Source organism: Coregonus lavaretus (assembly GCF_964263955.1).
Source record: "Coregonus lavaretus genome assembly, chromosome: 38".
NCBI classification, from domain to species: Eukaryota; Metazoa; Chordata; class Actinopteri; order Salmoniformes; family Salmonidae; genus Coregonus; species Coregonus lavaretus.
The window spans coordinates 5,462,049-5,487,876 of record NC_140025.1 but is presented as its reverse complement, the minus strand read 5'-3'; the positions used below and the strand labels follow the sequence as shown (position 1 = coordinate 5,487,876).

The following is a 25,828-nucleotide window of genomic DNA, read 5'->3' as shown; positions in this document are numbered from 1 at the left end:
TGGGATTCCATTGAATGAAATCAAAGAGAAGAAGACAGGAGAGAAGCCTCCTGTGGTGTGTACAGGAAATGAGACACAATCCACAATCCAGGAATAGAATGTTATTTAGCATAAAACACTCAAATTAGATTTCCCTTCTATGAGTTAATCTCTGTCCCCTTCACTTTGCCTCTCTCTTCACACACACAAACACACGCACACCGAGACACACTCATCATCTCTTCTTCAGCTCATGTGCTGACTTGAATGGACACTCTTGTTCAATTTAGTTCCATGGCCTTTCTGTTTATCTGCTCCTGGGATAGGGAGGTGGTCATGGGACTGTGCTCATGGAGCCAGACTCATGCTAGTCATATGAGCTTCAGGGCCTTCCCACCGCAACGAAAACAGGAAAGAAAGAGAGACGGAGAGGGAAGGTGAGGGAGGAGAGAGAACGTGTCTAGGAAGTGAGAGAGGAGGGAGAGGAAGATGGAGGATTTGAGATGGAGGGTCAGGGCCATGGCTGCTGTGTGTGTCCAGAGTTGCTGCTGGTGCTGTGTTGTGGTCGAAGAAGATGGAGAAAGAGGGGAGGAGAAGGAGGAGGGGAGGGAGGAGGAGCAAGAGGAGGAGGGAATGGAGGAGCCCCCATCTCCCAAGAGCAGGAGTGTCACGTCCTTACCATCTGCTGAGGTAGTAGTGAGCGTGTGTGTGTGTGTGTGTGTGTGTGTGTGTGTGTGTGTCTGTCTGTCTGATACTGCAGGCTTGGTTAGGGTGATGGCTGGTGCCACTGTGTTATTACTGTCAGTGTCCTTGGATTATCTAACTAACACTGAGAGTCATGATGCCAATGTTGTCATGACTTTAGGGATATCCCTCTGTCTGTCAGTGTGCCCTGTGCACACATCAATTAGGTTCAGTGAAACACTCCTGATAGGGAATTCTCTCTGGAAAAACGCTCCCTCTGCATTGACAGTAACCTTTCCTCTCAGGGTTGCCAGGGATTCTTTCAGCTAGCTTGTGGGTTTTTGTTTTGATGCCAAAGCTGTAAATTTAGCTAGTGGGTAATGTGTTCTAGCTGACTAGCTACAGGATGGCCGGCTACAATAATAGATGTGTCATCACAACAGCGGGTTTCCTGTCTCTTTAGGCCCTGGAGGGATGTGAGGCCTTTGTCTCCTCCCACGCCTCTCCGCAACATTCAGAGAATCCACAACACACATTTTGCTGTGTCTAACAAATGTATTTTGGAGAAAGGCGCCGTCGACAGGAACAGAGGAACGGAGAGGAAAGCAATTGCATTGAGTAGCGTAGACCCTGACAGTGGTAGACGGGGGTGATGGATTATGGTCCCATGGGGCATCACAGGCCTCTGTATCAGCACAGCTCACATTGAAACGTCCTGTACTCTACTGTGACTAATACAAACTATTTACACTGAGTATACAAAACATTAGGAACACCTTTTGCCCTCAGAACAGCCTCAATTCATTGGGGCATGGACTCTACAAGGTATCGAAAGCGTTCCACAGGGATGCTGGCCCATGTTGACTCCAATACTTCCCACAGTTGTGTCAAGTTGGCTGGATGTCCTTTGGGTGGTGGACCATTCTTGATACACATGTGAAACTGTTGAGTGTGAAAAACCCAGCAGTGTGGCAGTTCTTGACACAAACCAGTGCGCTTGGCATCTACTACCATACCCCGTTCAAAGGCACATTAATATTTTGTCTTGCCCATTCACTCTCTGACTAGCAGACATACACAATCCATGTCTCAATTGTCTCAAGGCTTAAAAATCCTTATTTATCCTGTCTCCTGCCCTGCATCTACACTGATTGAAGTGGATTTAACAAGTGACATCAATAAGGGATCATAGCTTTCACCTGGATTCACCTGGTCAGTCTATGTCATGGAAAGAGCAGGTGTTCTTAATATAATAAATAATAAATAATAATATGCCATTTAGCAGACGCTTTTATCCAAAGCGACTTACAGTCAGGCGTGCATACAAGGTGTATGCACGCATGTATGCTCAGTGTTCTCTGTATCTTTCATGTTGTTAGCTACAGTTGGTGGGGAGGCTGAGAAGCTTTTCAACCCATAACAGTCTGCTCATATTGCCTCTTGTATCTGTCTTCCTGTGTCTCTGTCTCTCTTTCCTTTTTCTCTTTCTTTCTTTCTCTCTCTCTACTCTCTCTCTCTCTCTCTCTCTCTCTCTCTCTCTCTCTCTCTCTCTCTCTCTCTCTCTCTCCTCTCTCTCTCTCTCTCTCCCTCTCTCTCTATCTCTCTATCTCTTTCTCTCTCTCTCTCTCTGACTCTCTCTCTATCTGACTCTCTCTCTCTCTCTGACTCTCTCGCTCTCTGACTCTCTCTCTGACTCTCTCTCTCTCTCTGACTCTCTCTCGTTCTCTGACTCTCTCTCTATCTGACTCTCTCGCTCTCTCTGACTCTCTCTCTCTGACTCTCTTTCTCTCTCTGACTCTCTTGCTCTCTGACTCTCTCTCTATCTGACTCTCTCTCTCTGACTCTCTCTCTCTCCAACTCTCTCTCTCTTTGACTCTCTCTTTCTCTCTCTCTGATTCTCTCTCTCTGATTCTCTCTCTCTCTGACTCTCTCTCTCTCTGACTCTCTCTCTCTCTCTCTCTCTTGTCTGTCATGTGTTTATTTGCATCCACCACTCTCTCTCTCCTGTCTGTCTCTCTATTCTCTCTCCTCCACCGGGCCAGTTGGATGAGGCAGACCCGTCCTACTCCAAGCCCCAGCCTCACTGGTTCCACACGCTGCAGGTCCGCAGGCTGACGGTCCAGAGAGAACGCAGCAACAGTGACCCTATGGGGGGGAAGAGTTTCGATCAGGAGTTCCAATGGGTGAGCACTGGGAAGGTTAGCCTTGTCCCAGATCTGTTATGATTACTATGGTGTGTGACAATGACTTTAGGATTTGGCAAGATAGTACAAACAGATCTAGGATCAGGCTAGGTGAGGTAGGTGGCACCTGGTTATGTCTGTAATGTACCTGAAGTTACCTCACTCTGTCAATATATATATTGTAAAAAATGTTTGAGGTCAGCACCTTACCCCACCTAAAACACGTGTGTGTGTCCTCAGAAAACAGGCCTACAGTTCGGCACAGCTAACTCCTACCTGAACCTGGAGAAGCTAGGGGAAGGGACATACGCTACAGTCTACAAAGGAATCAGCCGGTCAGTATCAATCAATCAATCAGTTGTCATCAAGTGCTTATGCAGTAACCCGACCTTGACCCCAAAGAGCAAGTGGAATCTGAAGTCACTACAGGTGCTATAAGCCAGACATTACCACAACTCAACACTGATGAACAGCTCAATAATTACGTTATCCACCCTGATAACGTCCAATAGGTCAGTGTAGTTGTTCGTATATGACACATCTTTTATATTATCAAATAAAATACAATTGCATTTGTCACATGCGCCGAATACAACAGGTGTAGGCCTTACCGTGAAATGCTTACTTACAAGCCCTTAACCAACAATGCAGTTCAAGAAATAGAGTTAAGAAAATATTTACTAAATAAACTAAAGGAAAGAATACACAATAAGATAACAATAACGAGGCTATTATCCCTACAAACCAAACCGCTATGTCAGCTGGTATTGATTTGACTGACCCTATTTGTCCTCTGTGCTGTTCGTTTGACTAAGGACAAGGTTTTTAGTGAACATCTATTGGATGGTTCTACACTAACGAGCACAGAGCACATAAAGCTTTTCACAGTGGTTTCACTTTATAAGGTCAAACAGCACACAGCCGAGGCTGCCAGAGGTTACGTCACAGATAGAACAATGAGACAGATATTTCACCGGATGTATAAATGTGAAGCATCCGCTTGGCGTTTCCACTCACTACCAAATATGGTAGTGAGAGTAAGCCCAGTGGCCAGCAGTGGGAGAAGATGGAACGAGAAGGATTTTGGCCGACATTCTGCAAATGTTCTCATCGATTAAACATTTGATCTCAATAAAGTATACGGTTCCCAAAAGTATAATCTGTTACGAATAGAGTGGACTAAGTTTTGTAGACTTAACCCTTTGCCAAAGTTGTAATTCTTTTTGCATTGTTTAGAAGGAGTGCAAAGGCAAATTTAGTTATTGCACACACGCACTTCACAGAGTAGGCGTTCCCTAACGGAAATATGCAAATGTATGCTAGAACACGCCAATAGGATCTCGCTAGCTTGTGCTTGGCTCTGCCCACCTCCTTGCTCTGCCCACTATGACTCATGTGTTCCTATTTGAAACGACAGGCTGTGGTCTGTCTTGCTTTAGTTATACAAATCTTTGGTTACATTTTGCTAGTGTTCAGGACAGAGAGCTTTATTAACTCATAAAGTCAGACTCCAGAAGACCAGGCAGAGAGCTTTATTAACTCATAAAGTCAGACTCCAGAAGACCAGGCAGAGAGCTGCCAAAAGCCACAGCTGCACTAAGATAAAACGTTTTTTCGGTCGGGTAGGAGATGTGATTTGATTGGTTGGCAGCAATGCAGAAATGGAGGGTGAGGTTCTTTTGAGTTTTTCTTGACATTTACTGAGGTCATGAATTGTATCTCTCTGTTATAAATTATAATAGATGACTGTATTTGCCTGTATTTCTGTATTTGTCTGTATCCCCTCTCACCATAACTGAGCTGTGGTGTGTTCACTCTTTCTGTTACTCTCCTCTACTCTGCCCTCAGGATAAACGGGCACCTGGTGGCCTTGAAGGTGATTCGTATGAAGACTGAAGAAGGCGTACCATTCACTGCCATCCGAGAGGGTGAGAGAGCTTTTCCAGTAGGCACATACTGTAAAAGCAAAACAGGATTGATACTTCGATGTCTCAGAGTACTCCCAGGAGATGAAGTGAAGTGAAGTCATGTTAGCTTTAGCATGTTTAGGAGAATTGCATGTGCTTATCATGTTCCATTTCCACTGTGAACGAAGTCAATTAGTATTAGCTCTGTGCCTGTCTCTCCAGCTTCCCTCCTGAAAGGCCTGAAACACGCCAACATTGTCCTGCTCCATGACATCATCCACACCAAAGAGGCACTCACATTTGTCTTTGAGTACGTACAAACAGACTTGGCTGAGTATATGAAGCAGCACCCAGGGGGCCTGCATTCCTACAATGTCAGGGTAAGTTCAATATTTGGATAAACAGAACCTCCACAAATACCATAACTTTTCCCTCTCACCCTAAAATCTGTACTCTACTCTTTCAATTGTTTTAATTGTTCACCATTGACCATACTCATCCTGCATATCTGTCTGTCTGTCTGTCTGTCTGTCTGTCTGTCTGTCTGTCTGTCTGTCTGTCTGTCTGTCTGTCTGTCTGTCTGTCTGTCTGTCTGTCTGTCTGTCTGTCCATCAGATCTTCATGTTCCAACTGTTGCGGGGTCTGTCCTACATCCACGGTCGGAGGATCCTGCACCGGGACCTCAAACCCCAGAACCTGCTCATCAGCTACCTGGGGGAGCTCAAACTGGCTGACTTCGGTAACCCAAACCCTAGCTTCATGTCTACATTCTGGTTCAACCCTAACCTCAACCCTAACCCTAACCCTAGGTTCATGTCCACTTCCCGGTTCAAACCTAACCCTAGCCTCAACCACAACCCTAATCCTAGCTTCATGTCCACATCCTGGTTCAACCCTAACCCTGAACCACAACCCTAACCCTAGCTTCATGTCCACATCCCAGTTCAACCCTAACCCTGAACCACAACCCTAACCCTAGCTTCATGTCCACATCCCAGTTCAACCCTAACCCTCAACCACAACCCTAACCCTAGCTTCATGTCCAAATCCTGGTTCAACCCTAACCCTAGCCTCAACCACAACCCTAAACCGAGCCAACCCCTCCACACCCTCTTAAGTTCCTGCTTGTCCATTGTCCAACTATCCTCTGAAGAAGCCTATAGTGGCGAAACGTCAGGAGCACTATTTCTTAAAAGTGTACAGTCCCCTGACCTAACCCACATGTGCTATTTGGGCATGTATGCAGGTGGTATTATATCTATGTTATATGTGGTATTGTGTTCATGTTATAACTATATGGTTTTGTCTGTATCCACTAGGGCTGGCCCGGTCCAAGTCCATCCCGTGCCAGACCTACTCGTCTGAGGTGGTGACTATGTGGTACCGGCCTCCTGATGTCCTCCTGGGTTCCACTGATTACTCCACTGCTCTGGACATCTGGTGAGTGGACTGGACATATCAGGACATACAATATCCCATATTTGGACAGGGTCTGAACATCCGCCATATCCAACTATCCTGCAGGCAAGGTTGCAATAACATCATTTCAATCAGCTTTATCCCACTGGGCAGCCAGTTCTGAACCCGAGTTCCGAGTTGGATGACCGTTCAAACCGATTTTTCCTAGTCAGAGCTGTTTTTTTTCGGAGTTCCCAGTTGTCTTGAACGCACTGAAGTCGGAAGTCAGAGATTTCCTAGTTCCCAGTTCCCAGTTGTTTTGAACACGGCATCAGTGGTGGTGTTAGAGTAGCTGTCATTAGTGTTGCCATTAGTACTCTCCTACAGAGTTAGTTACCTCAGGTTGGCTCAGAGAATGTTGCGTGTTCAGAAGAGTTTAACCTCTTGGCCTTGGTCTAACGATGGTTCGGTGCCATACTGAAAAACAAACGTTTAGAGTTGCTCTCCTAAGCAAAATATTATTTCCCCCCAGAGTTAAAGGAATTTTGTACTAATGAATAGCATAAGCGTTGGTATAAACCATCCTGTGCGTTAATGTTAACGATATCTAGGCAGGTTTCTATTTGACCTTTCCAAATAGAAGAGATTGGGACCACATGTTGTTTAAGGACTTTGAATACAAAGAGAAATGTACCGACAGGGTTAGTATTTTAATAGCGATAATCAAATGTGTTGGCCATAACCAAGGTATTTGCTTGCATGTTGTTTATTTTGGAAGGTTTTCATATTTTTACCAAGGATACGTTTTTGAATTCATCCTCTTTTTTTCGCTATGTTTTGCCTTCTAGGAATAGACTGCTCAGAATAATAAACCTACCCTTAGTTTTTACCAAGTTCGCTTATTGTGCCGATTATAAAGTACTGAAGAAAGATGTCCGTACTTCTCCCTCTTTTCACTGGTTATTAAATAACTCTCTCAATCCTGTGTTGTCTTCCAGGGGAGCTGGATGCATCTTCATTGAGATGCTTCAGGGGACACCAGCCTTTCCAGGGGTGGCAGACATCTTTGAGCAGCTGCAGAAGATATGGGCTGTGAGTAGGATCCCCCTTCACTCGTTTCAATGGCATCATCCTCTCTACACTCTTAGAGAAAAAGGTGCTATCTAGAACCTTAACGGGTTCTTCGGCTGTCCCCGTAGGAGAACCCTTTGAAGAACCATTTTGGGTTCCAGGTAGAACCGTTTTGGGTTCCATGTAGAACCTTTCTACGGCGGGTTCTACATGGAACTCAAAAGGGTTCTACCTCAAACCCAAAAGGGTTCTACCTGGAACCCAAAAGGGGTTTTCCTATGGGGACAGCCAAAGAACCCCTTTGGAAGCCTTTTTTCTAAGAGTGTAGATCCACAATAACTAATACAGATGACGGTTGATGGCTCTCTCTGGACCCTTTCTGTCTGTCTGCAGGTCGTAGGGGTCCCGACTGAGGAGACGTGGCCAGGAGTGAACGAGCTGCCCAACTTCAGGCCAGGTCAGAACCACTTCATCCCTACTCTTTCATCCTCCTCCTCCCTCATGACTATTACAATAATCCAATCTATGTGCTGCTGAGAAAATACAGTCATTCCCATAGGGTCAGAGAAAGGTCAGGGAGGGATTCGTTTGGTTAATCTACATTCTAATCTACACACTAAATAAAGCACAACATAAACCACAGCAGACTGGACTCATGGTTTGCTGTGTGGCTCATCTCTAACCACTAGGGGGCAGCAGAAGTCAACGAGATACATTTTTATTGGGATGTATGGGACTGTCTATGGTCCGACTTTTGCTTTCCAGACTCGTGGCATTTACGGCAGCTGTGGGAAGAGAGTACTTTTGCTCTTTCTAATGCACTGTGGTTCAAGAGAGTTGAGATGATTGACGTGTGGCCGACAAACACACCTGCGAGAGGAGTCAGTGTGAAGGCTATGTGTGGGAGTTAACTCTTTGGTCTGAGAGAGAATGATGCCAGGAAGAGGAAAGACCTTCAAATGGACCTCCAGACTGTGGGGTTTTGGACAGAGCACTACTCCTCTGACTCGCCTATGCTGATCTCTCACTTTCACCTTGTAAACCGAGCTCAATGACACCATACACAGATGTGTGTACTTATCAGTCTTTTATATTCTTCAATCCAACCCTGAGATTTAAACCTCATGCTGAGTTGAACCTGAGTCAGCCTGTGTCTTCCCACTCTTCCAGTAATGGGCTACAAAGGGAGTTCAAGGGTGACGTATTTCACAGCTGACTGTGTGTGTGTGTGTGTGTGTGTGTGTGTGTGTGCGTGCGTGTGTGTTTAACTATAATTGTGGGGACCAGAAGTAAACTAACAAAAATTTGACCAACTGGGGACATTTTGTTAGTCCCCACAAGTTAAAATGCTATTTCTAGCGAGATTAGGGTTAAGGTTAGAATTAGTGTTAGTGTTAGGGTTAGAATTAGAGTTAGGAGCTAGGGTTAGTTTTAGGGTTAGGATTAGGAGCAAGGGTTAGGGTTAGGTTTAGGGTTAAGGTTACGTTTTGGGGTTAAGGTTAGGTTTTCAAATGAAATCAAATTTTATTGGCCACATACAGTGGGGAAAAAAGGTATTTAGTCAGCCACCAATTGTGCAAGTTCTCCCACTTAGAAAGATGAGAGAGGCCTGTAATTTTCATCATAGGTACACGTCAACTATAACAGACAAAATTAGAAAAAAAATCCAGAAAATCACATTGTAGGATTTTTAATGAATTTATTTGCAAATGATGGTGGAAAATAAGTATTTGGTCAATAACAAACGTTTCTCAATACTTTGTTATATACCCTTTGTTGGCAATGACACAGGTCAAATGTTTTCTGTAAGTCTTCACAAGGTTTTCACACACTGTTGCTGGTATTTTGGCCCATTCCTCCATGCAGATCTCCTCTAGAGCAGTGATGTTTTGGGGCTGTCGCTGGGCAACACGGACTTTCAACTCTCTCCAAAGATTTTCTATGGGGTTGAGATCTGGAGACTAGCTAGGCCACTCCAGGACCTTGAAATGCTTCTTACGAAGCCACTCCTTCGTTGCCCGGGCGGTGTGTTTGGGATCATTGTCATGCTGAAAGACCCAGCCACGTTTCATCTTCAATGCCCTTGCTGATGGAAGGAGGTTTTCACTAAAAATCTCACGATACATGGCCCCATTCATACTTTCCTTTACACGGATCAGTCGTCCTGGTCCCTTTGCAGAAAAACAGCCCCAAAGCATGATGTTTCCACCCCCATGCGTCACAGTAGGTATGGTGTTCTTTGGATGCAACTCAGCATTCTTTGTCCTCCAAACACGATGAGTTGAGTTTTTACCAGAAAGTTCTATTTTGGTTTCATCTGACCATATTACATTCTCCCAATCCTCTTCTGGATCATCCAAATGCACTCTAGCAAACTTCAGACGGGCCTGGACATGTACTGGCTTAAGCAGGTGGACACGTCTGGCACTGCAGGATTTGAGTCCCTGGCGGCGTAGTGTGTTACTGATGGTAGGCTTTGTTACTTTGGTCCCAGCTCTCTGCAGGTCATTCACTAGGTCCCCCCGTGTGGTTCTGGGATTTTTGCTCACCGTTCTTATGATCATTTTGACCCCACAGGGTGAGATCTTGCGTGGAGCCCCAGATCGAGGGAGATTATCAGTGGTCTTGTATGTCTTCCATTTCCTAATAATTGCTCCCACAGTTGATTTCTTCAAACCAAGCTGCTTACCTATTGCAGATTCAGTCTTCCCAGCCTGGTGCAGGTCTACAATTTTGTTTCTGGTGTCCTTTGACAGCTCTTTGGTCTTGGCCGTAGTGGAGTTTGGAGTGTGACTGTTTGAGGTTGTGGACAGGTGTCTTTTATACTGATAACAAGTTCAAACAGATGCCATTAATACAGGTAATGAGTGGAGGGCAGAGGAGCCTCTTAAAGAAGAAGTTACAGGTCTGTGAGAGCCAGAAACCTTGCTTGTTTGTAGGTGACCAAATACTTATTTTCCACCATAATTTGCAAATAAATTCATTAAAAATCCTACAATGTGATTTTCTGGAAAACATTTTCTCAATTTGTCTGTCATAGTTGACGTGTACCTATGATGAAAATTACAGGCCTCTCTCATCTTTTTAAGTGGGAGAACTTGCACAATTGGTGGCTGACTAAATACTTTTTTCCCCCACTGTACATATTTAGCAGATGTTATTGCAGGTGTAGCGAAAAGCTTGTGTTCCTAGCTCCAACAGTGCAGTAGTATCTAACAATTCACAACAATACACACAAATCTAAAAGTAAAATAATAGAATTAAGAAATATATATACAGTGAGGGAAAAAAGTATTTGATCCCCTGCTGATTTTGTACATTTGCCCACTGACAAAGAAATGATCAGTCTATAATTTTAATGGTAGGTTTATTTGATCAGTGAGAGACAGAATAACATCAACAAAATCCAGAAAAACGCATGTCAAAAATGTTATAAATTGATTTGCATTTTAATGAGGGAAATAAGTATTTGACCCCCTCTCAATCAGAAAGATTTCTGGCTCCCAGGTGTCTTTTATACAGTTTGTTACCTGTATGAAAGACACCTGTTCACAGAAGCAATCAATCAATCAGATTCCAAAATCTCCACCATGGCCAAGACCAAAGAGCTCTCCAAGGATGTCAGGGACAAGATTGTAGACCTACACAAGGCTGGAATGGGCTACAAGACCACCGGCAAGCAGCTTGGTGAGAAGGTGACAACAGTTGGTGCGTTTATTCGCAAATGGAAGAAACACAAAATAACTGTCAATCTCCCTCGGCCTGGGGCTCTATGCAAGATCTCACCTTGTGGAGTTGCAATGATCATGAGAACGGTGAGCAATCAGCCCAGAACTACACGGGAGGATCTTGTCAATGATCTCAAGGCAGCTGTGACCATAGTCACCAAGAAAACAATTGGTAACACACTACGCCGTGAAGGACTGAAATCCTGCAGCGCCCGCAAGGTCCCCCTGCTCAAGAAAGCACATATACAGGGCCGTCTGAAGTTTGCCAATGAACATCTGAATGATTCATAGGAGAACTGGGTGAAAGTATTGTGGTCAGATGAGACCAAAATCGAGCTCTTTGGCATCAACTCAACTTGCCGTGTTTGGAGGAGGAGGAATGCTGCCTATGACCCCAAGAACACCATCCCCACCGTCAAACATGGAGGTGGAAACATTATGCTTTGGGGGTGTTTTTCTGCTAAGGGGACAGGACAACTTCACCGCATCAAAGGGACGATGGACGGGGCCATGTACCGTCAAATCTTGGGTGAGAACCTCCTTCCCTCAGCCAGGGCATTGAAAATGGGTCGTGGATGGGTATTCCAGCATGACAATGACCCAAAACACACGGCCAAGGCAACAAAGGAGTGGCTCAAGAAGAAGCACATTAAGGTCCTAGAGTGGCCTAGCCAGTCTCCAGACCTTAATCCCATAGAAAATCTGTGGAGGGAGCTGAAGGTTTGAGTTGCCAAACGTCAGCCTCGAAACCTTAATGACTTGGAGAAGATCTGCAAAGAGGAGTGGGACAAAATCCCTCCTGAGATGTGTGTAAACCTGGTGCCAACTACAAGAAACGTCTGACCTCTGTGATTGCCAACAAGGGTTTTGCCACCAAGTACTAAGTAATGTTTTGCAGAGGGGTCAAATACTTATTTCCCTCATTAAAATGCAAATACATTTATAAAATTTTTGACATGCGTTTTTCTGGATTTTTTTGTTGTTATTCTGTCTCTCACTGTTCAAATAAACCTACCATTACAATTATAGACTGATAATTTCTTTGTCAGTGGGCAAACGTAAAAAATCAGTAGGGGATCAAATACTTTTTTCCCTCACTGTAAATATTAGGACGAGCAATGTCTGAGTGGCATTGACGTAAATACAGTAGAGTACAGTATATACATAGGAAATGAGTAAAACAGTATGTAAACATTAATAAAGTGACTAGTGTTCAATTTAAAGTGACCAGTGATTCCATGTCTAGGTACATAGGGCAGCAGCCTCTAAGGTGCAGGGTTGAGTAACCAGGTGGTAGCCGGTAGTGACAGTGACTAAGTTCAGGGCAGGGTACTGGGTGGAGGCCGGCTAGTGATGGCTATTTAACAGTCTGATGGCCTTGAGATAGAAGCTGTTTATCAGTTTCTCGGTCCCAGCTTTGATATACCTGTACTGCGCCTTCTGGATGATAGCGGGGTGAACAGGCCGTGGCTCGGGTGGTTGATGTCCTTGATGATCTTTTTGGCCTTCCTGTGACATCGGGTGCTGTAGGTGTCCTGGAGGGCAGGCAGTGTGCCCCCGGTGATGTGTTGGGTAGACCGCACCACCCTCTGGAGAGCCCTGCGATTGCGGGCGGTGCAGTTGCCGTACCAGGCGGTGATACAGCCAAACAGGATGCTCTCAATTACATCTGTAAAAGTTTGTGAGGGTCTTAGGCGCCAAGCCAAATTTCTTCAGCCTCCGGAGGTTGAAGAGGCGCTGTTGCGCCATCTTCACCACACTGTCTGTGTGGGTGGACTATTTCAGATTTCATTGATGTGTACGCCGAGGAACTTGAAGCTTTTCACCTTCTGCACTGCGATCCCGTCGATGTGAAAAGGGGTGTGCTCTCTCTGTTTTCTCCTGAAGTCCACTATTAGCTCCTTAGTTTTGTTGATGTTGAGGGAGAGGTTATTTTCCTGGCCCCATTCCACCATGGCCCTCACCTCCTCCCTGTAGGCTGTCTCGTCATTGTTGGTAATCAGGCCTACTACAGTTGTGTCGTCTGTAAACTTGATGATTGAGTTGGAGGTGTGTGTGGCCATGCAGTCATGAGTGAACAGGGAGTACAGGAGGGGGCTGAGCACGCACCCTTGTGGAGCCCCTCTGTTGAGGATCAGCATATTGGAGGTGTTGTTTCCTACCTTCACCACCTGGGGGCGGCCCGTCAGGAAGTCCAGGACCCAGTTGCACAGGGCAGGGTTCAGAGCCAGGGCCCCGAGCTTAATGATGAGCTTGGAGGGTACTATGGTGTTGAAGGCTGAGCTATAGTCAATGAACAGCGTTCTTACATACAGTTGAAGTCGGAAGTTTGCATACACCTTTGCCAAATACATTTATTCTCAGTTTTTCACAATTCCTGACATTTAATCCTAGTAAAAATTCCCTTTCTTATGTCAGTTAGGATCACCACTTTATTTTAAGAATGTGAAATGTCAGAATAATAGTAGAGAGAATGATTTATTTCATCACATTCCCAGTGGGTCAGAAGTTTACATACACTCAATTAGTATTTGGTAGCATTGCCTTTAAATTGTTTAACTTGGGTCAAACGTTTCAGGGAGCCTTCCACAAGCTTCCCACAATAAGTTGGGTGAATTTTGACCCATTCCTCCTGATAGAGCTGGTGTAACTGAGTCAGGTTTGTAGGCCTCCTTGCGCGCACACGCTTTTTCAGTTCTGCCCACACATTTTCTATAGGATTGAGGTCAGGGCTTTGTGATGGCCACTCCAATACCTTGACTTTGTTGTCCTTAAGCCATTTTGCCACAACTTTGGAAGTATGCTTGGGGTCGTTGTCCATTTGGAAGACCCATTTGCGACCAAGCTTTAACTTCCTGACTGATGTCTTGAGATGTTGCTTCAATATATCCACATATTTTCCTTCCTCATGATGCCATCTATTTTGTGAAGTGCACCAGTCCCTCCTGCAGCAAAGCACCCCCACAGCATGATGCTGCCACCCCCGTGCTTCACGGTTGGGATGGTGTTCTTTGGCTTGCAAGCAACCCCCATTTTCCTTCAAACATAACAATGGTCATTATGGCCATACAGTTCTATTTTTGTTTCATCAGACCAGAGGACATTTCTCCAAAAAGTACGATCTTTGTCCCCATGTGCAGTTGAGATTGATTTGCACTTTTCGCACCAAAGTACATTCATCTCTAGGAGACAGAACGCGTCTCCTTCCTGAGCGGTATGACGGCTGCGTGGTCCCATGGTGTTTATACTTGCATACTATTGTTTGTACAGATGAACGTGGTACCTTCAGGCATTTGGAAATTGCTCCCAAGGATGAACCAGACTTGTGGAGGTCTACAATTTCTTTTCTGAGGTCTTGGCTGATTTCTTTTAATTTTCCCATGATTTCAAGCAAAGAGGCACTGAGTTTGAAGGTATGCCTTGAAATACATCCACAGGTACATCTCCAATTGACTCAAATGATGTCAATTAGCCTATCAGAAGCTTCTAAAGCCATGACATCCTTTTCTGGACTTTTCCAAGCTGTTTAAAGGCACAGTCAACTTAGTGTATGTAAACTTCTGACCCACTGGAATTGTGATATAGTGATTTATAAGTGAAATAATCTGTCTTTAAACTATTGTTGGAAAAATTACTTGTGTCATGCACAAAGTAGATGTCGTAACCGACTTGCCAAAACTATAGTTTGTTAACAATAAATTTGTGGAGTGTTTGAAAAACGAGTTTTAATGACTCCAACCTAAGTGTATGTAAACTTCCGACTTCAACTGTAGGTATTCCTCTTGTCCAGATGGGATAGGGCAGTGTGCAGTGTGATGGCGATTGCATCGTCTGTGGATCTATTGGGGCGGTATACAAATTGAAGTGGGTCTAGGGTGTCAGGTAAGGTGGAGGTGATATGATCCTTAACCAGCCTCTCAAAGCACTTCATGATGACAGAAGTGAGTACTACAGGGCGATAATCATTTAGTTCAGTTACCCTTGCTTTCTTGGGTAAAATAACAATGGTGGACATCTTGAGGGTTAAGGTTAGGGTTAGGGGTTAGGGAAAATAGGATTTTGAAGGATTGAATTGTGTGTCCCCACAAGGTTAGTTATACAAGACTGTGTGTGTGTAATGTGCTGCAGCTGCAGACAAGATGGGTTACTCTCCGTCTCTGCTAATTCCTCCCCTACAAGACCCATAGGAGTTCAAAACCTCAGACTGTTAAAGTCTTAAAGTTGCTCACCAAACATGAATAAATAAACATAAGATTAATAAATGCTGAATAAATGCATAGATGAATCTCCCAACTACACAGTGGGTCCTGTCTGCGCTGCCCCATGCAGTTCAATAAGGGCTCTGACATTTGTTGGGGGTGATGAGATGGGGAGAGAAGGGGCTAGTAGAAAGGGCTGGCAGTAAAAAGTTTTGTATAAAATATGTGTAAAGCAAACCGAGCAGTGAGGTTGGGACATGAGAAGACGTACACACCAGAGTATCTGAGCAGAGCGAGGAGTGGAGCCCAATTTGACTGGAGCATGGAGCAAGATTCCCAAAGGCTGGAGCGTCAAGCTTCTCGCCCGCTCCAATTTCGCTCCAGTAGCACTCACTTCACGAGCTCACGGCATGCCCGGCCCAGCATGCATTTGTAGTCTACTTGTGTGCTGCTATAGCCCCTTGCTTTAGCTACTGTCATGGAGTTCCCTAAATATTTTCATGAAGAAACTGATAAAACAAACAGGTGCTGAATCAAATTGACTTACAAAGATGAGTATCAAGAGCAAGAGAGGGAATGCGGTGATATAGTGTCCACAACTAAAGAATCATTGTGGAATCTGAAAAGACACCATATCCCAAAAGCATGCTATGTGCACATGCTAAAAGAAAGGAATGAGGTGGGTAGATAACTAAGTGTATCATTGTAGCAAAGTATTTATAAAAAATCTGATATCTTAAATATTTAGTTAATTTTCGTTCTATTGTCTATACAATTGGGCATAATTGATTTTGGCCCAATAGGCCTGGCATATTCCCACGTTCAAGGAGCTTTACGTTTTCATTGGGTTATTTTGCCTAAAAACCTTTAGGCCAACCTATAGAAAAATACAAATAAAACTCTGCATCTCTGCCCAGCCTGGCAAGAGTGGCCAAAGGGTGTTTAGCATCCAAAGTGTCTCTGCAAGTGTGGAGAAGATATTATCCAATGCTGGCCGGCTCCCCAGGCACCATCGCATGAACCTAAAGCCACAGACTGGCCAAACTCCTGTTTCAAAAAAAGGCACTAATAAGTCATTTTTCATTTAATTTGTAAGTAAGTCACAGCCTATATGTGTAATTAATAGACTATAATGATTTAATAAAACAAAATGTTTAAATGCTGAGCAGTTTATGTCCCTACCAGCCTATTGTGTCGCACTGGCAAATGCTTCACAGTGTATTTCTTTGTAGGCTATAGCCTTGAAATAATTGAAATAATATAGCCTAAATAATTCATTTTCATTCCTTCTTAGGCTCCCTGTCTGGCTCCTGACCTATTTAGAGTGTTTATATGCTGTTTAATATGACATGTAGCCTATTTGAAATGATGTTTGCATTCACCTTTTCATGTTTATTCAACAACAACAAAAACATTCAAATCCATATGGTTTGGTTTCAATACTTATAAACCAATTGGTAGGTCAAGGTTGTCACAAAAATGGATGGGTGTTGGTTAAATTGTGATTTTAATGAATGGAGCGAATTTGGAGCATCAGTTTTTTTTTCTGTAAGCACGAATTGGTTTCTAGAGGAGCGGTAGGAAAGCACATGGAGCGCCCCGCTCAACCAACCGCTCAACTCCGCTCACATGCTCTGGTACACACACACACACACACACACACACACACACACACACACACACACACACACACACACACACACACACACACACACACACACACACACACACACACACACACACACACACACACACACACAGACACACACACACACACACACACACACACACACACAGACACACACACACACACACACACACACACACACATACATACACACAGGCAGGCAGGAGGGTGAGCCAGACAGCTTTCTCTGCCGTGTGTGTGTGGTGGGCAATCTGGGCATGAAGGATGGCTGGACTTAGAACCTCTGTGTCTGACAGCTATAGACTCAAACATATTGTACCACTCTGCTGTGTTTGGGATGGAGAACGAGCTGACATAGGGAGAAAACAGCAGTGTGTGTGTGAGAGAGAGCGAGCGAGTGCAGGCGTGTGCACATGCACGTTACTGTGGTGTTTTAGGACACCCATGTTGGATGTCCTTGTGTGGGCATGACCCTGAGTATCTCCCCCTCTCCCCCTCCTCCCTCTCTCCCCCCTGGCTAGCTCCCTACCTGGCCCCCTGACTGCTGCTGGCACCGCTGGGCCTCTCCAGATGTGGGAGCTGAATGGACCAATAGATAAAGACCTGGGCAGTTTTTAGCAGGGCAGAGCGGGTGGCCAGCACAGGACAGGGAGAGGGCAAGGAGGGAAGAGAAGGGAGGATGGAAAATAGGGAAAATATTCCTTCAGTGACCTGACTGGCCAGGGGAAAGTGATAGCTAGACTGTACTATAGAGAATGCTTGTCTAAAAATGTATGTGTTTGTTTATGCACCGTTGCACCCTGGGGGAGAGACTGAGTGCATACATTTCTTTAAAAAATTAGTTTTTATTTTGAACAGTTGAATCTCCACGGTTCACTGTTAATTCATCATGGAGCGTCGGGGCTGTCCAAGGCATCGGCTATCCAACCGTTAAAACACTCTCATTAAAACTCTACACCAGGGCCCAGAAACCACAAATTGCGATCAGTAGTGCCAAAGCATGTTTCACTTAGTCTCACCGCCAGGATACCATAGCTGTAGCATTAATCATCAAAGAGAACAGGTCTACTTTACCGTAAGTTTACACAGATATTTATTTTTTAGTGTCCTGTGGGCTGACCACATCACTGCTCCATCTTGCATGCCTTTGCAGCCATAGTTGCAAGCCAAACATTTCCTAACTAACCTGCTTGGGCTGGAACTCCTCTTCCCACAGAATGGTTTCGACCATGTGAGCCCCAGCAATTCAGGAATGTTTGGAAAAGGTACAGTGAAATCAGTTTGTTCAGTATTCTGTCAATACTATGAGTTTGTGAATATGTTTAATAAGTCTTGCAGATCTGTTAACTTGTGCATATTTGTATAATGAATCTCAGCAACCTGCAAATGTGAACATTTGATACAAATATTATTCCGCTCCAGTATAGAAGTTAGTGTAGAGGTAGAGTTTGAATACATGTGTACATAGTATAGAGTATGGAACTCAGTTTTGGACGGCTGTGTGTGTTTGCCCATTCCATTGCCTCAGGTTGGGGAGGGGAAGGGGAGGGTGGGCCAGAGGTGGGCAGTTAGCCCTATGGTAACAGGAGATTCTTTGTCTGGCCAGGCGCGTCTCCCCCATCCTCCCCCCTGCCTCCCCCTTCCTCCCCCTTCCTACCAACATGGTGACATCTGACCCAACACAGCTCTGCTCCTGTACCAACCCACCGGGGGGCCAGATACACACACACGGGGACGCACACACACACACACACACACACACAGTCGGGTTATGGGAGAGAGAGGATGTCTGGAGTAGTCTCTGACTCGCTGTCATAACAAATATGAGACACACTCAACAGTCTATAACACACTAATGCAGTCTAGTCTAAAAGAAATCACTCTGAAATAGGAAAACACATTACTAGGAATATGGATCTAATGGATTTAAATGAGAGACAGTGAGGAAGGGAGAGAAAGAGAGAGAGAATGGGGGATAAGAAAGAGAGAATCCTCATGGTCATCAAAGTCAGTCCTGCTGCACAGCACATGAGAGAAAGAGAGATAGCGGTGGAGAGAGAGAGAGAGAGAGAGAGAGAGAGAGAGGGGGGGCGGGAGGAAGAAAATGGGGAGGCTCAGATAGAGAAAAAGGAAAATGGGTGTTTGAGCGAGACTCAGGGGAGTTATGGTGTGATTTTTAATGCAGGTCTCTCCCCCTCTCTCCTGCCCCCCCCCCCTCCCCCCTTCTCCCCCGCCCATCTCCCCCTCTCTCTCTTGTTCTAGCCATGGATTTAATTAAATAGACCCCCTGTTGGGACCAAATGCTATTTTCTCCAAATACATGAACACTGTCAGAAAAAGACACACAGAAATAACAGATAATTACATTGTGAAATAAAAAGGGGGGGGGGGAATTGCTTGCAGGCCAGGAGGGAAAATTGACTTGAATTAATGCAAATGACTGAGAAGTGTGGCTGGGTTGTTGTTATATGTCTAATGGCTATGGATATAAAATAATTTACATACAGTATGTGTATCTATTGGGGATTGTGTGTGTGTGTGTGTGTGTGTGTGTGTGTGTGTGTGTGTGTGTGTGTGTGTGTGTGTGTGTGTGTGTGTGTGTGTGTGTGTGTGTGTGTGTGTGTATCTCTAATAGTCACCTCTGCTTCCCCTGCAGACTGTCCCAGTTGCCCTATAAGACAGAGGACCTGGCCCAGCTGATTCTGAAGACCATCCCACGAGACCGCATCTCAGCCCAGGATGCACTGCAGCACCCCTATTTCAACACGCTACCGCCCCCCATCATGCAGCTACGAGACAGTGAGTGTGTGTGTGTGTGGGTGTGTGTGTGTCACTACACCATAACATATCAGTCTATCTAGGCAATAAGAATATGTGTGTTTTGTCACAGCAATAACAGTCACGTGATGAATAATGTGGTGTGTGTGTTTGTCTGTGTGTGTACACACGTGGGAGATTAAGCATGTGTTTGTACGTGGGCGTGCGTATTCATGTACATATTTCTCCCTCCTCTGAATCCCCCCATCAATATTCACAGTTTCTCCCTCCCAGTGAGAGAGATTGGCTCTCCGTTGCACTAAACTCCAGTGCAGTTTGTCACTTAAACAGTCTACCCATCCGACGCATGATTAAAGACACAAGCTTCCTACTGTGAGCACAGATGGTTCCTTTGAAAAGATCAGACTGTCTCCACAGCTCTCGGGTGGCTAAATATATATATATATTAGGAAAATGAATGTATAAGTAAGCAAAGTTGCATTGCATTTGAAGTCTCTCTCCACCAGTCTGTCTATTGCTCAGACAGTCTGCCTGGTTTGGTTTAAACATAGATGTGTTTTTCAAGGGCATAGACATAATATTCAGTGAACAGAGTACAGGGAGTACTAGGATAGATATTAGTTAAATGTAGGAATGTATTAGATAAATGAATAAAACCTAATGGGATACAGTGTTTGATCTGGTCAAGCAGTAGGCTTCCAGCTGAATGTGTCTTACATACACATGCTGGCAGATGCACACGCAGGAGCACACACACACACACACACACACACACACACACACACACACACACACACACACACACTCTGTTCGTTCGATAATGAGCCATCATTACTGCTACTAGTCTGCATGGCATCCCAGACAGGGAGAAGAGACAGTAGGGGAGAGACATACATTAACAGAGCGGAGAAGGAGAATGAAGAACGAGAGAGCAACTGAGAGAGAGAGAAAGAGAGAGAGAGAGAGAGAGAGAGAGAGAGAGAGAGAGAGAGAGAGAGAGAGAGAGCAACTAAGAAGCGAAAGAGCGTGGGGAGAGAAGGTTCTCTCCAGGATGATCAAACTTATTTTAATGAGGCCATGTCTCGGCAGGGCAGAAGTGAGAAGGCCTATGGTCGCCATGTCGACAACACTGAGAGACAGACTAGTAGTAATGAGTACCCCTTTTACTTTCACACAATGTATCACCATAGAACTTGAACAATGGCGAGCAGCGTCAAATGTTGAGAAGAGAAGTCATTGTAGTTGTTAGGGATGGGGCTCTAGCTGGACTGTGGACGACCGCACCCAACATCAGGTGCCTATGAGAGGCCCCTTGATCACCTCCTAGCTAGTAGCCAGGAAGTCTGGAAGAAGGGCGTGGTGGTGTTTAAGTTATAAGCTGTCTGAGCTGCCATGATCAGTATCTGTCAGACCAACTGCCCTATAAGGCTTCTCCAGGAGTCAGTGTGGGAGATGTTAATATTTTTGTTACTGTTGGTGAAGTGGCTGAGTAACTTTTTCACCTGAGTAACTTTTTATAATGTTGTGAACCCGTAAGAGTTGCCTGTCTCTCTCTCTCTCCCTCTGTATCTGTCTCTCTCTCTCTCTCTCTCCCCCCACCCCCCCCACCCCACTCTCTCTCTCTCAGCTGTATCAGTCTTCAAGGTCCCCGGAGTGAGGCTGGAGACAGAGGTGAAGGATATCTTCAGTCCTAGTCGAAGGATCAGACCTTCCCCGCTGGTGCCCTTGGCTAAGTGCTGGTGATAGTGGGCCTCTACCCCCCTGGGCTTGGCCCCTACCCCCAGGCCCCCAGCCCTGGCTGCAGGCTAGAACACCACCTGATCAGGATGGAGAGGCATGAGGCTTCACACACACAACACTTACCTACACCACCAGCGTCCTCCACCAACCTCTGCTCTTGACTCCACCCAGCATTCCTCAGTCAGAGTTCCCATGTTGTAAGAAGACAGGAGAGAAGAGGGAGGGGTTGAATGGTACCTGGTAGGGGTTGAATGGTACCTATCACATATTAGATGACGTCAGAAGTACCGTATGTACTGTATATACTCTATATCTGAGACCCCATGTCTGTTGTTGGTGGCAACGGAAAGCTACGCAATGTCTAAGAGAACTGTCAGGTAGCTCAGAACTACTCAACACATTCCTCCTGCTAAACCACCTCCTCCTGCTTCCTCCTCCTTCTCCTCCTTCTCCTACTCCTCATCAGCTGGTTTACCTCTTCCTCCTACTCCTCTTTCTCCTTCTCAGAGCGTCTCCTTGGACTCACTATACTCTCTCTGCCTCCTCCTAAATGTACATTGAGATTTAATGATGACGATGGGTTTGTTTTGAAGATGAGTGTTTTATTTTGTACTGCCAAAACATGCATATATTATATACCTCTTATGTTAATCAGGTCCTTGTGGACCATGATTGTTATTTTGCACAGCATGCAGGTGGGTATCCCTGCAACAGAATGACTGTGACGGTTGTGTGTACACTGTTGTGTTGTGTGTACACTGTAATTCACGTTGTATTGTACCGTGAAACTTCCTCATTAACACCCTATATAGCATATTTTTCATACGGCAATCTTGTGATGTCCACTCTTCAATTGTACTATGCTTAGGTGCAGCTTGCCTTTAGAATGTGTGTGTGTGTGTTTTTGTGAGAATGAGTGAAGGAGTGTGTGAGTCAATAAATGTTGCAGTTATGGTATTGTGTGTTATTTTCTGATATATACATATAGAACTGCCTGCAGGTCTTCATATCATATTTCATTTGTTGTATTCCCTTACAAGCTACACTATATATACAAAGTATGTGGACACCCCTTCAAATTAGTGGGTTCGGCTATTTCAGCCACACCTGTTGCTGACAGGTGTATAAAATCGTGCACACAGCCATGCAATCTCCATAGACAAACATTGGCAGTAGAATGGCCTACCTGAAGAGCGCAGTGACTTTCAACGTGGCACCGTCATAGGAGGCCATCTTTCCAACAAGTCAGTTTGTCAAATTTCTGCCCTGCTAAAGCTGCCCCGGTCAACTGTAAGTGCTGTTATTGTGAAGTGGAAACATCTAGGAGCAACAACGGCTCAGCCACGAAGTGGTAGGCCACACAAGCTCACAGAACGGGGACGCCGAGTGCTGAAGCGCGTAGCACGTAAAAATCGTCGGCCCTCAGTTGCAACACTCACTACCGAGTTCCAAACTGCCTCTGGAAGCAACGTCAGCACAATAATTGTTCGTCGGGAGCTTCATGAAATGGGTTTCCTTGGCCGAGCTGCCGCACACAAGCCTAAGATCACCTGGCCAATGCCAAGCGTTGGCTGGTGTGGTGTAAAGCTTGCCACCATTGGACTCTGGAGCAGTGGAAATGCATTCTCTGGAGTGATGAGTCACGCTTCACCATCTGGCAGTCCGACGGACATATCTGGGTTTGGCAGATGCCATGAGAACGCTACCTGCCCCAGTGCATAGTGGCAACTGTAAAGTTTAGTGGAGGAGGAATAATGGTCTGGGGCTGTTTTTCAGTGAAGGGAAATCTTAACGCTGCAGCCTACAATGACATTCTAGGTGATTCTGTGCTTCCAACTTTGTGGCAACAGATTGGAGAAGGCCCTTTCCTGTTTCAGCATGACAATGCCTCCGTGCACAAAGCGAGGTCCATACAGAAATGGTTTGTTGAGATCGGTGTGGAAGAACTTGATTGGCCTGCACAGAGCCCCGACCTCAACCCCATCGAACACCTTTGGGATGAATTGGAACACAGACTGCGAGCCAGGCCTAATCACCCAACATCAGTGTCCGACCTCACTAATACACTTGTGGCTGAATGATGTCCATGCAGCAATGTTCCAACATCGAGTGGAAAGCCTTCCCAGAAGAGTGGAGGCTGTTATAGCAGCAAAGGGGGGACCAGCTCCATATTAATGCCCATGATTTTGGAATTAGACGTGTCCACATACTTTTGGTCATGTAGTGTATATTGTTGTAAATGGATGTTGTCCTTCCTGTCATCCTCCCCTTCTTTCATGAACTAATACAGATGTTTGTAGTATGGCAACAGTGTTGTTTTGTGAAGTGACTACATTCCTAGGAGGCTCCTCCAGTCGTACAGACTCCATGCATTATCATCAGACTGACCATCTCTCCTCTAAGAATGCAAGTCTGGACCTCTGAGGACTGACTGCTGCAGGGCCTCAGCTGGTATGTAATCTACCACTACCCCATGTTCTAACTCTAGTATACTGTAAAAAAAAAAAAAAAGAAACTGAAGACAAAGGACTGGGCTGGTATGAGACGGAATGTGTGTGTGTGTGAGAGAGATAGATAGAGGGCAGAGAGAAAGGTGTGTGTGTGTGTGTGTGCACATCTGTGTGTGTGAGAGAGATAGATAGAGAGCAGAGAGAAAGGTGTGAATTTAATAAAAATAAAAGTTGTAAAACATTGAAAAAGTGATCATTTTTAGATAAAACTATACTAAATATATTCACGTCACCAAATAATTGATTAAAACACACTGTTTAGCAATGAAGGTCTACAGTAACCTCAACAGCACTCTGTAGGGGAGCACCATGGTGTAGCCGGAGGACAGCTAGCTTCCATCCTCCTCTTGGTACATTGACTTCAATACAAAACCTAGTAGGCTCTTGGTTCTTACCCCCTTCCATAGACTTACACAGTAATTATGACAACTTCCGGAGGACGTCCTCCAACCTATCAGAGCTCTTGTAGCATGAACTGACATGTTGTCCACCCAATCAAAGGATCAGATAATTAATCTAGTACTGAAAGCATAAGCTACAGCTAGCTAGCTAGCACTGCAGTGCATAAAATGTGGTGAGTAGTTGACTCGAAGAGAGAGAAAGACAATAGTTTAACAGTTTTGAACAATTAATTAATTTCTTCAAAAATGAAGGAGAAACAAGCGAGAGAGAGTTTCACATACTTAGCTAGCAAATGCAGCTGGCTAACTTTAGTTTAGTTACTCGAACACCCGGCTCAAACAGCGGGATGATATGTTAGCTAGCTGGCTATGACTATCCAACACAACAATGGAACCAAGTCAAGGTAAGCTTTTGGTTTATAAATATACTGCCACCGGGGCCCGCCAGTGTAACTGCTTACAGACTATACACTGTAACGTGACTGCATGATTGTAGCGGGTTTACTAACACATGAGTTGTATTAGCTATGTTGACTAGGACGTTACTTTAGCTAATATGGGGACAATGATGTAGGCTGTGTGTAGCGGTTATGATATGGTTTGGCTTGGGAAGGTTTTTTCGCCTGGTCACATACAGCTGATGTGTTGTTCACTGAAGTCCACAAACGAAGGGAAAAGGTGAGAGAAGGAAAGTGCATGGAGGTGAGAAGGAATACAACGTGGCTGCTATAAAAGTGAACTGTGTTTATGCGTGATCAGGGGTGTATTCATTCCGCCGATTCTGTTGAAAAAACGCTTCTTAAACAGAAGAAAACAAAACAGGGATAAAAATACCTGAATTTGTCCAATAGAAACTCTCGCTTGCAACTGCTGGACCAATGAATACACCCTAGATAAGCTAGACGCAGGCAAGAGTGTGCAAGGCGGTATTGAATGTCTCACTGTCTTTCCATGTGTCACTGTCTGTCATCTCAAAGTTGCGTAACCGTGTAAAATAAGACATGTCCAGGTGATGAACAACTCTGACTTCCTCTTCTGTCATGAACTCATTTCACATTATTACACAAAAATATCACCACAGGCTGGCTCTCATGTACAGTATTAGGTTTCATACTTAATGAATAGACACCATGTAACCCCAGAGGGAGAGACGGAGAGCAAGGGGAGAGAAAAAGTGTAGGAAGAGAGGGAATATGGGGCAATGTTATGTTTACTTACAGAGTCTCTGTGAGAAGCAAGAGAGTTCCAGTCTCACATGCCCTGCGTTAACTCCCAAGTCTGAGGGTTAAGGAGTAGGGTGAAGTTGCCCCTAGGGCCTAGATGCTGATCTTGGGTCAGTTTTGCATTTTCCCCACTAATGGTTATGGTTAGGATTGGGGGAAGGGAAGCTAATCCTACATCTGTACCTAGGGAACTCCCCCCCGAGGGTTCACAGTAATTGAAGTTGTTCACAACAGGTATCTGGTAGCACTGTATCTACTGGCCACTAGGGGCCACTACAAGCTATGCATGTCGTCCCCTTGAGACAGCACTGGTACACAGGTGGTTGTTATACTGACAGTTTTATCGAGAAGTTCACACATACACTCACACACACATTCA

At 45.0% G+C, this 25,828-nt stretch overlaps 1 protein-coding gene across 1 annotated transcript in view; it reads left to right on the top strand.

The window, feature by feature from the left end:
- Positions 1–22,271, top strand: part of cdk15 (cyclin-dependent kinase 15) — a 31,816-nt gene extending 9,545 nt beyond the window's left edge. Inside the window, exons 3-13 of the mRNA XM_084155450.1 lie at positions 2,706–2,846; positions 3,087–3,181; positions 4,695–4,774; positions 4,976–5,133; positions 5,369–5,492; positions 6,073–6,193; positions 7,150–7,243; positions 7,616–7,679; positions 18,014–18,062; positions 19,454–19,596; positions 21,203–22,271. Coding sequence (XP_084011576.1) covers positions 2,706–2,846; positions 3,087–3,181; positions 4,695–4,774; positions 4,976–5,133; positions 5,369–5,492; positions 6,073–6,193; positions 7,150–7,243; positions 7,616–7,679; positions 18,014–18,062; positions 19,454–19,596; positions 21,203–21,318 — 1,185 coding nt within the window. The 3' untranslated portion in view covers positions 21,319–22,271. The remainder of the gene's footprint in view (positions 1–2,705; positions 2,847–3,086; positions 3,182–4,694; positions 4,775–4,975; positions 5,134–5,368; positions 5,493–6,072; positions 6,194–7,149; positions 7,244–7,615; positions 7,680–18,013; positions 18,063–19,453; positions 19,597–21,202) is intronic.
- The last annotated feature ends 3,557 nt before the right edge of the window (positions 22,272–25,828 follow it).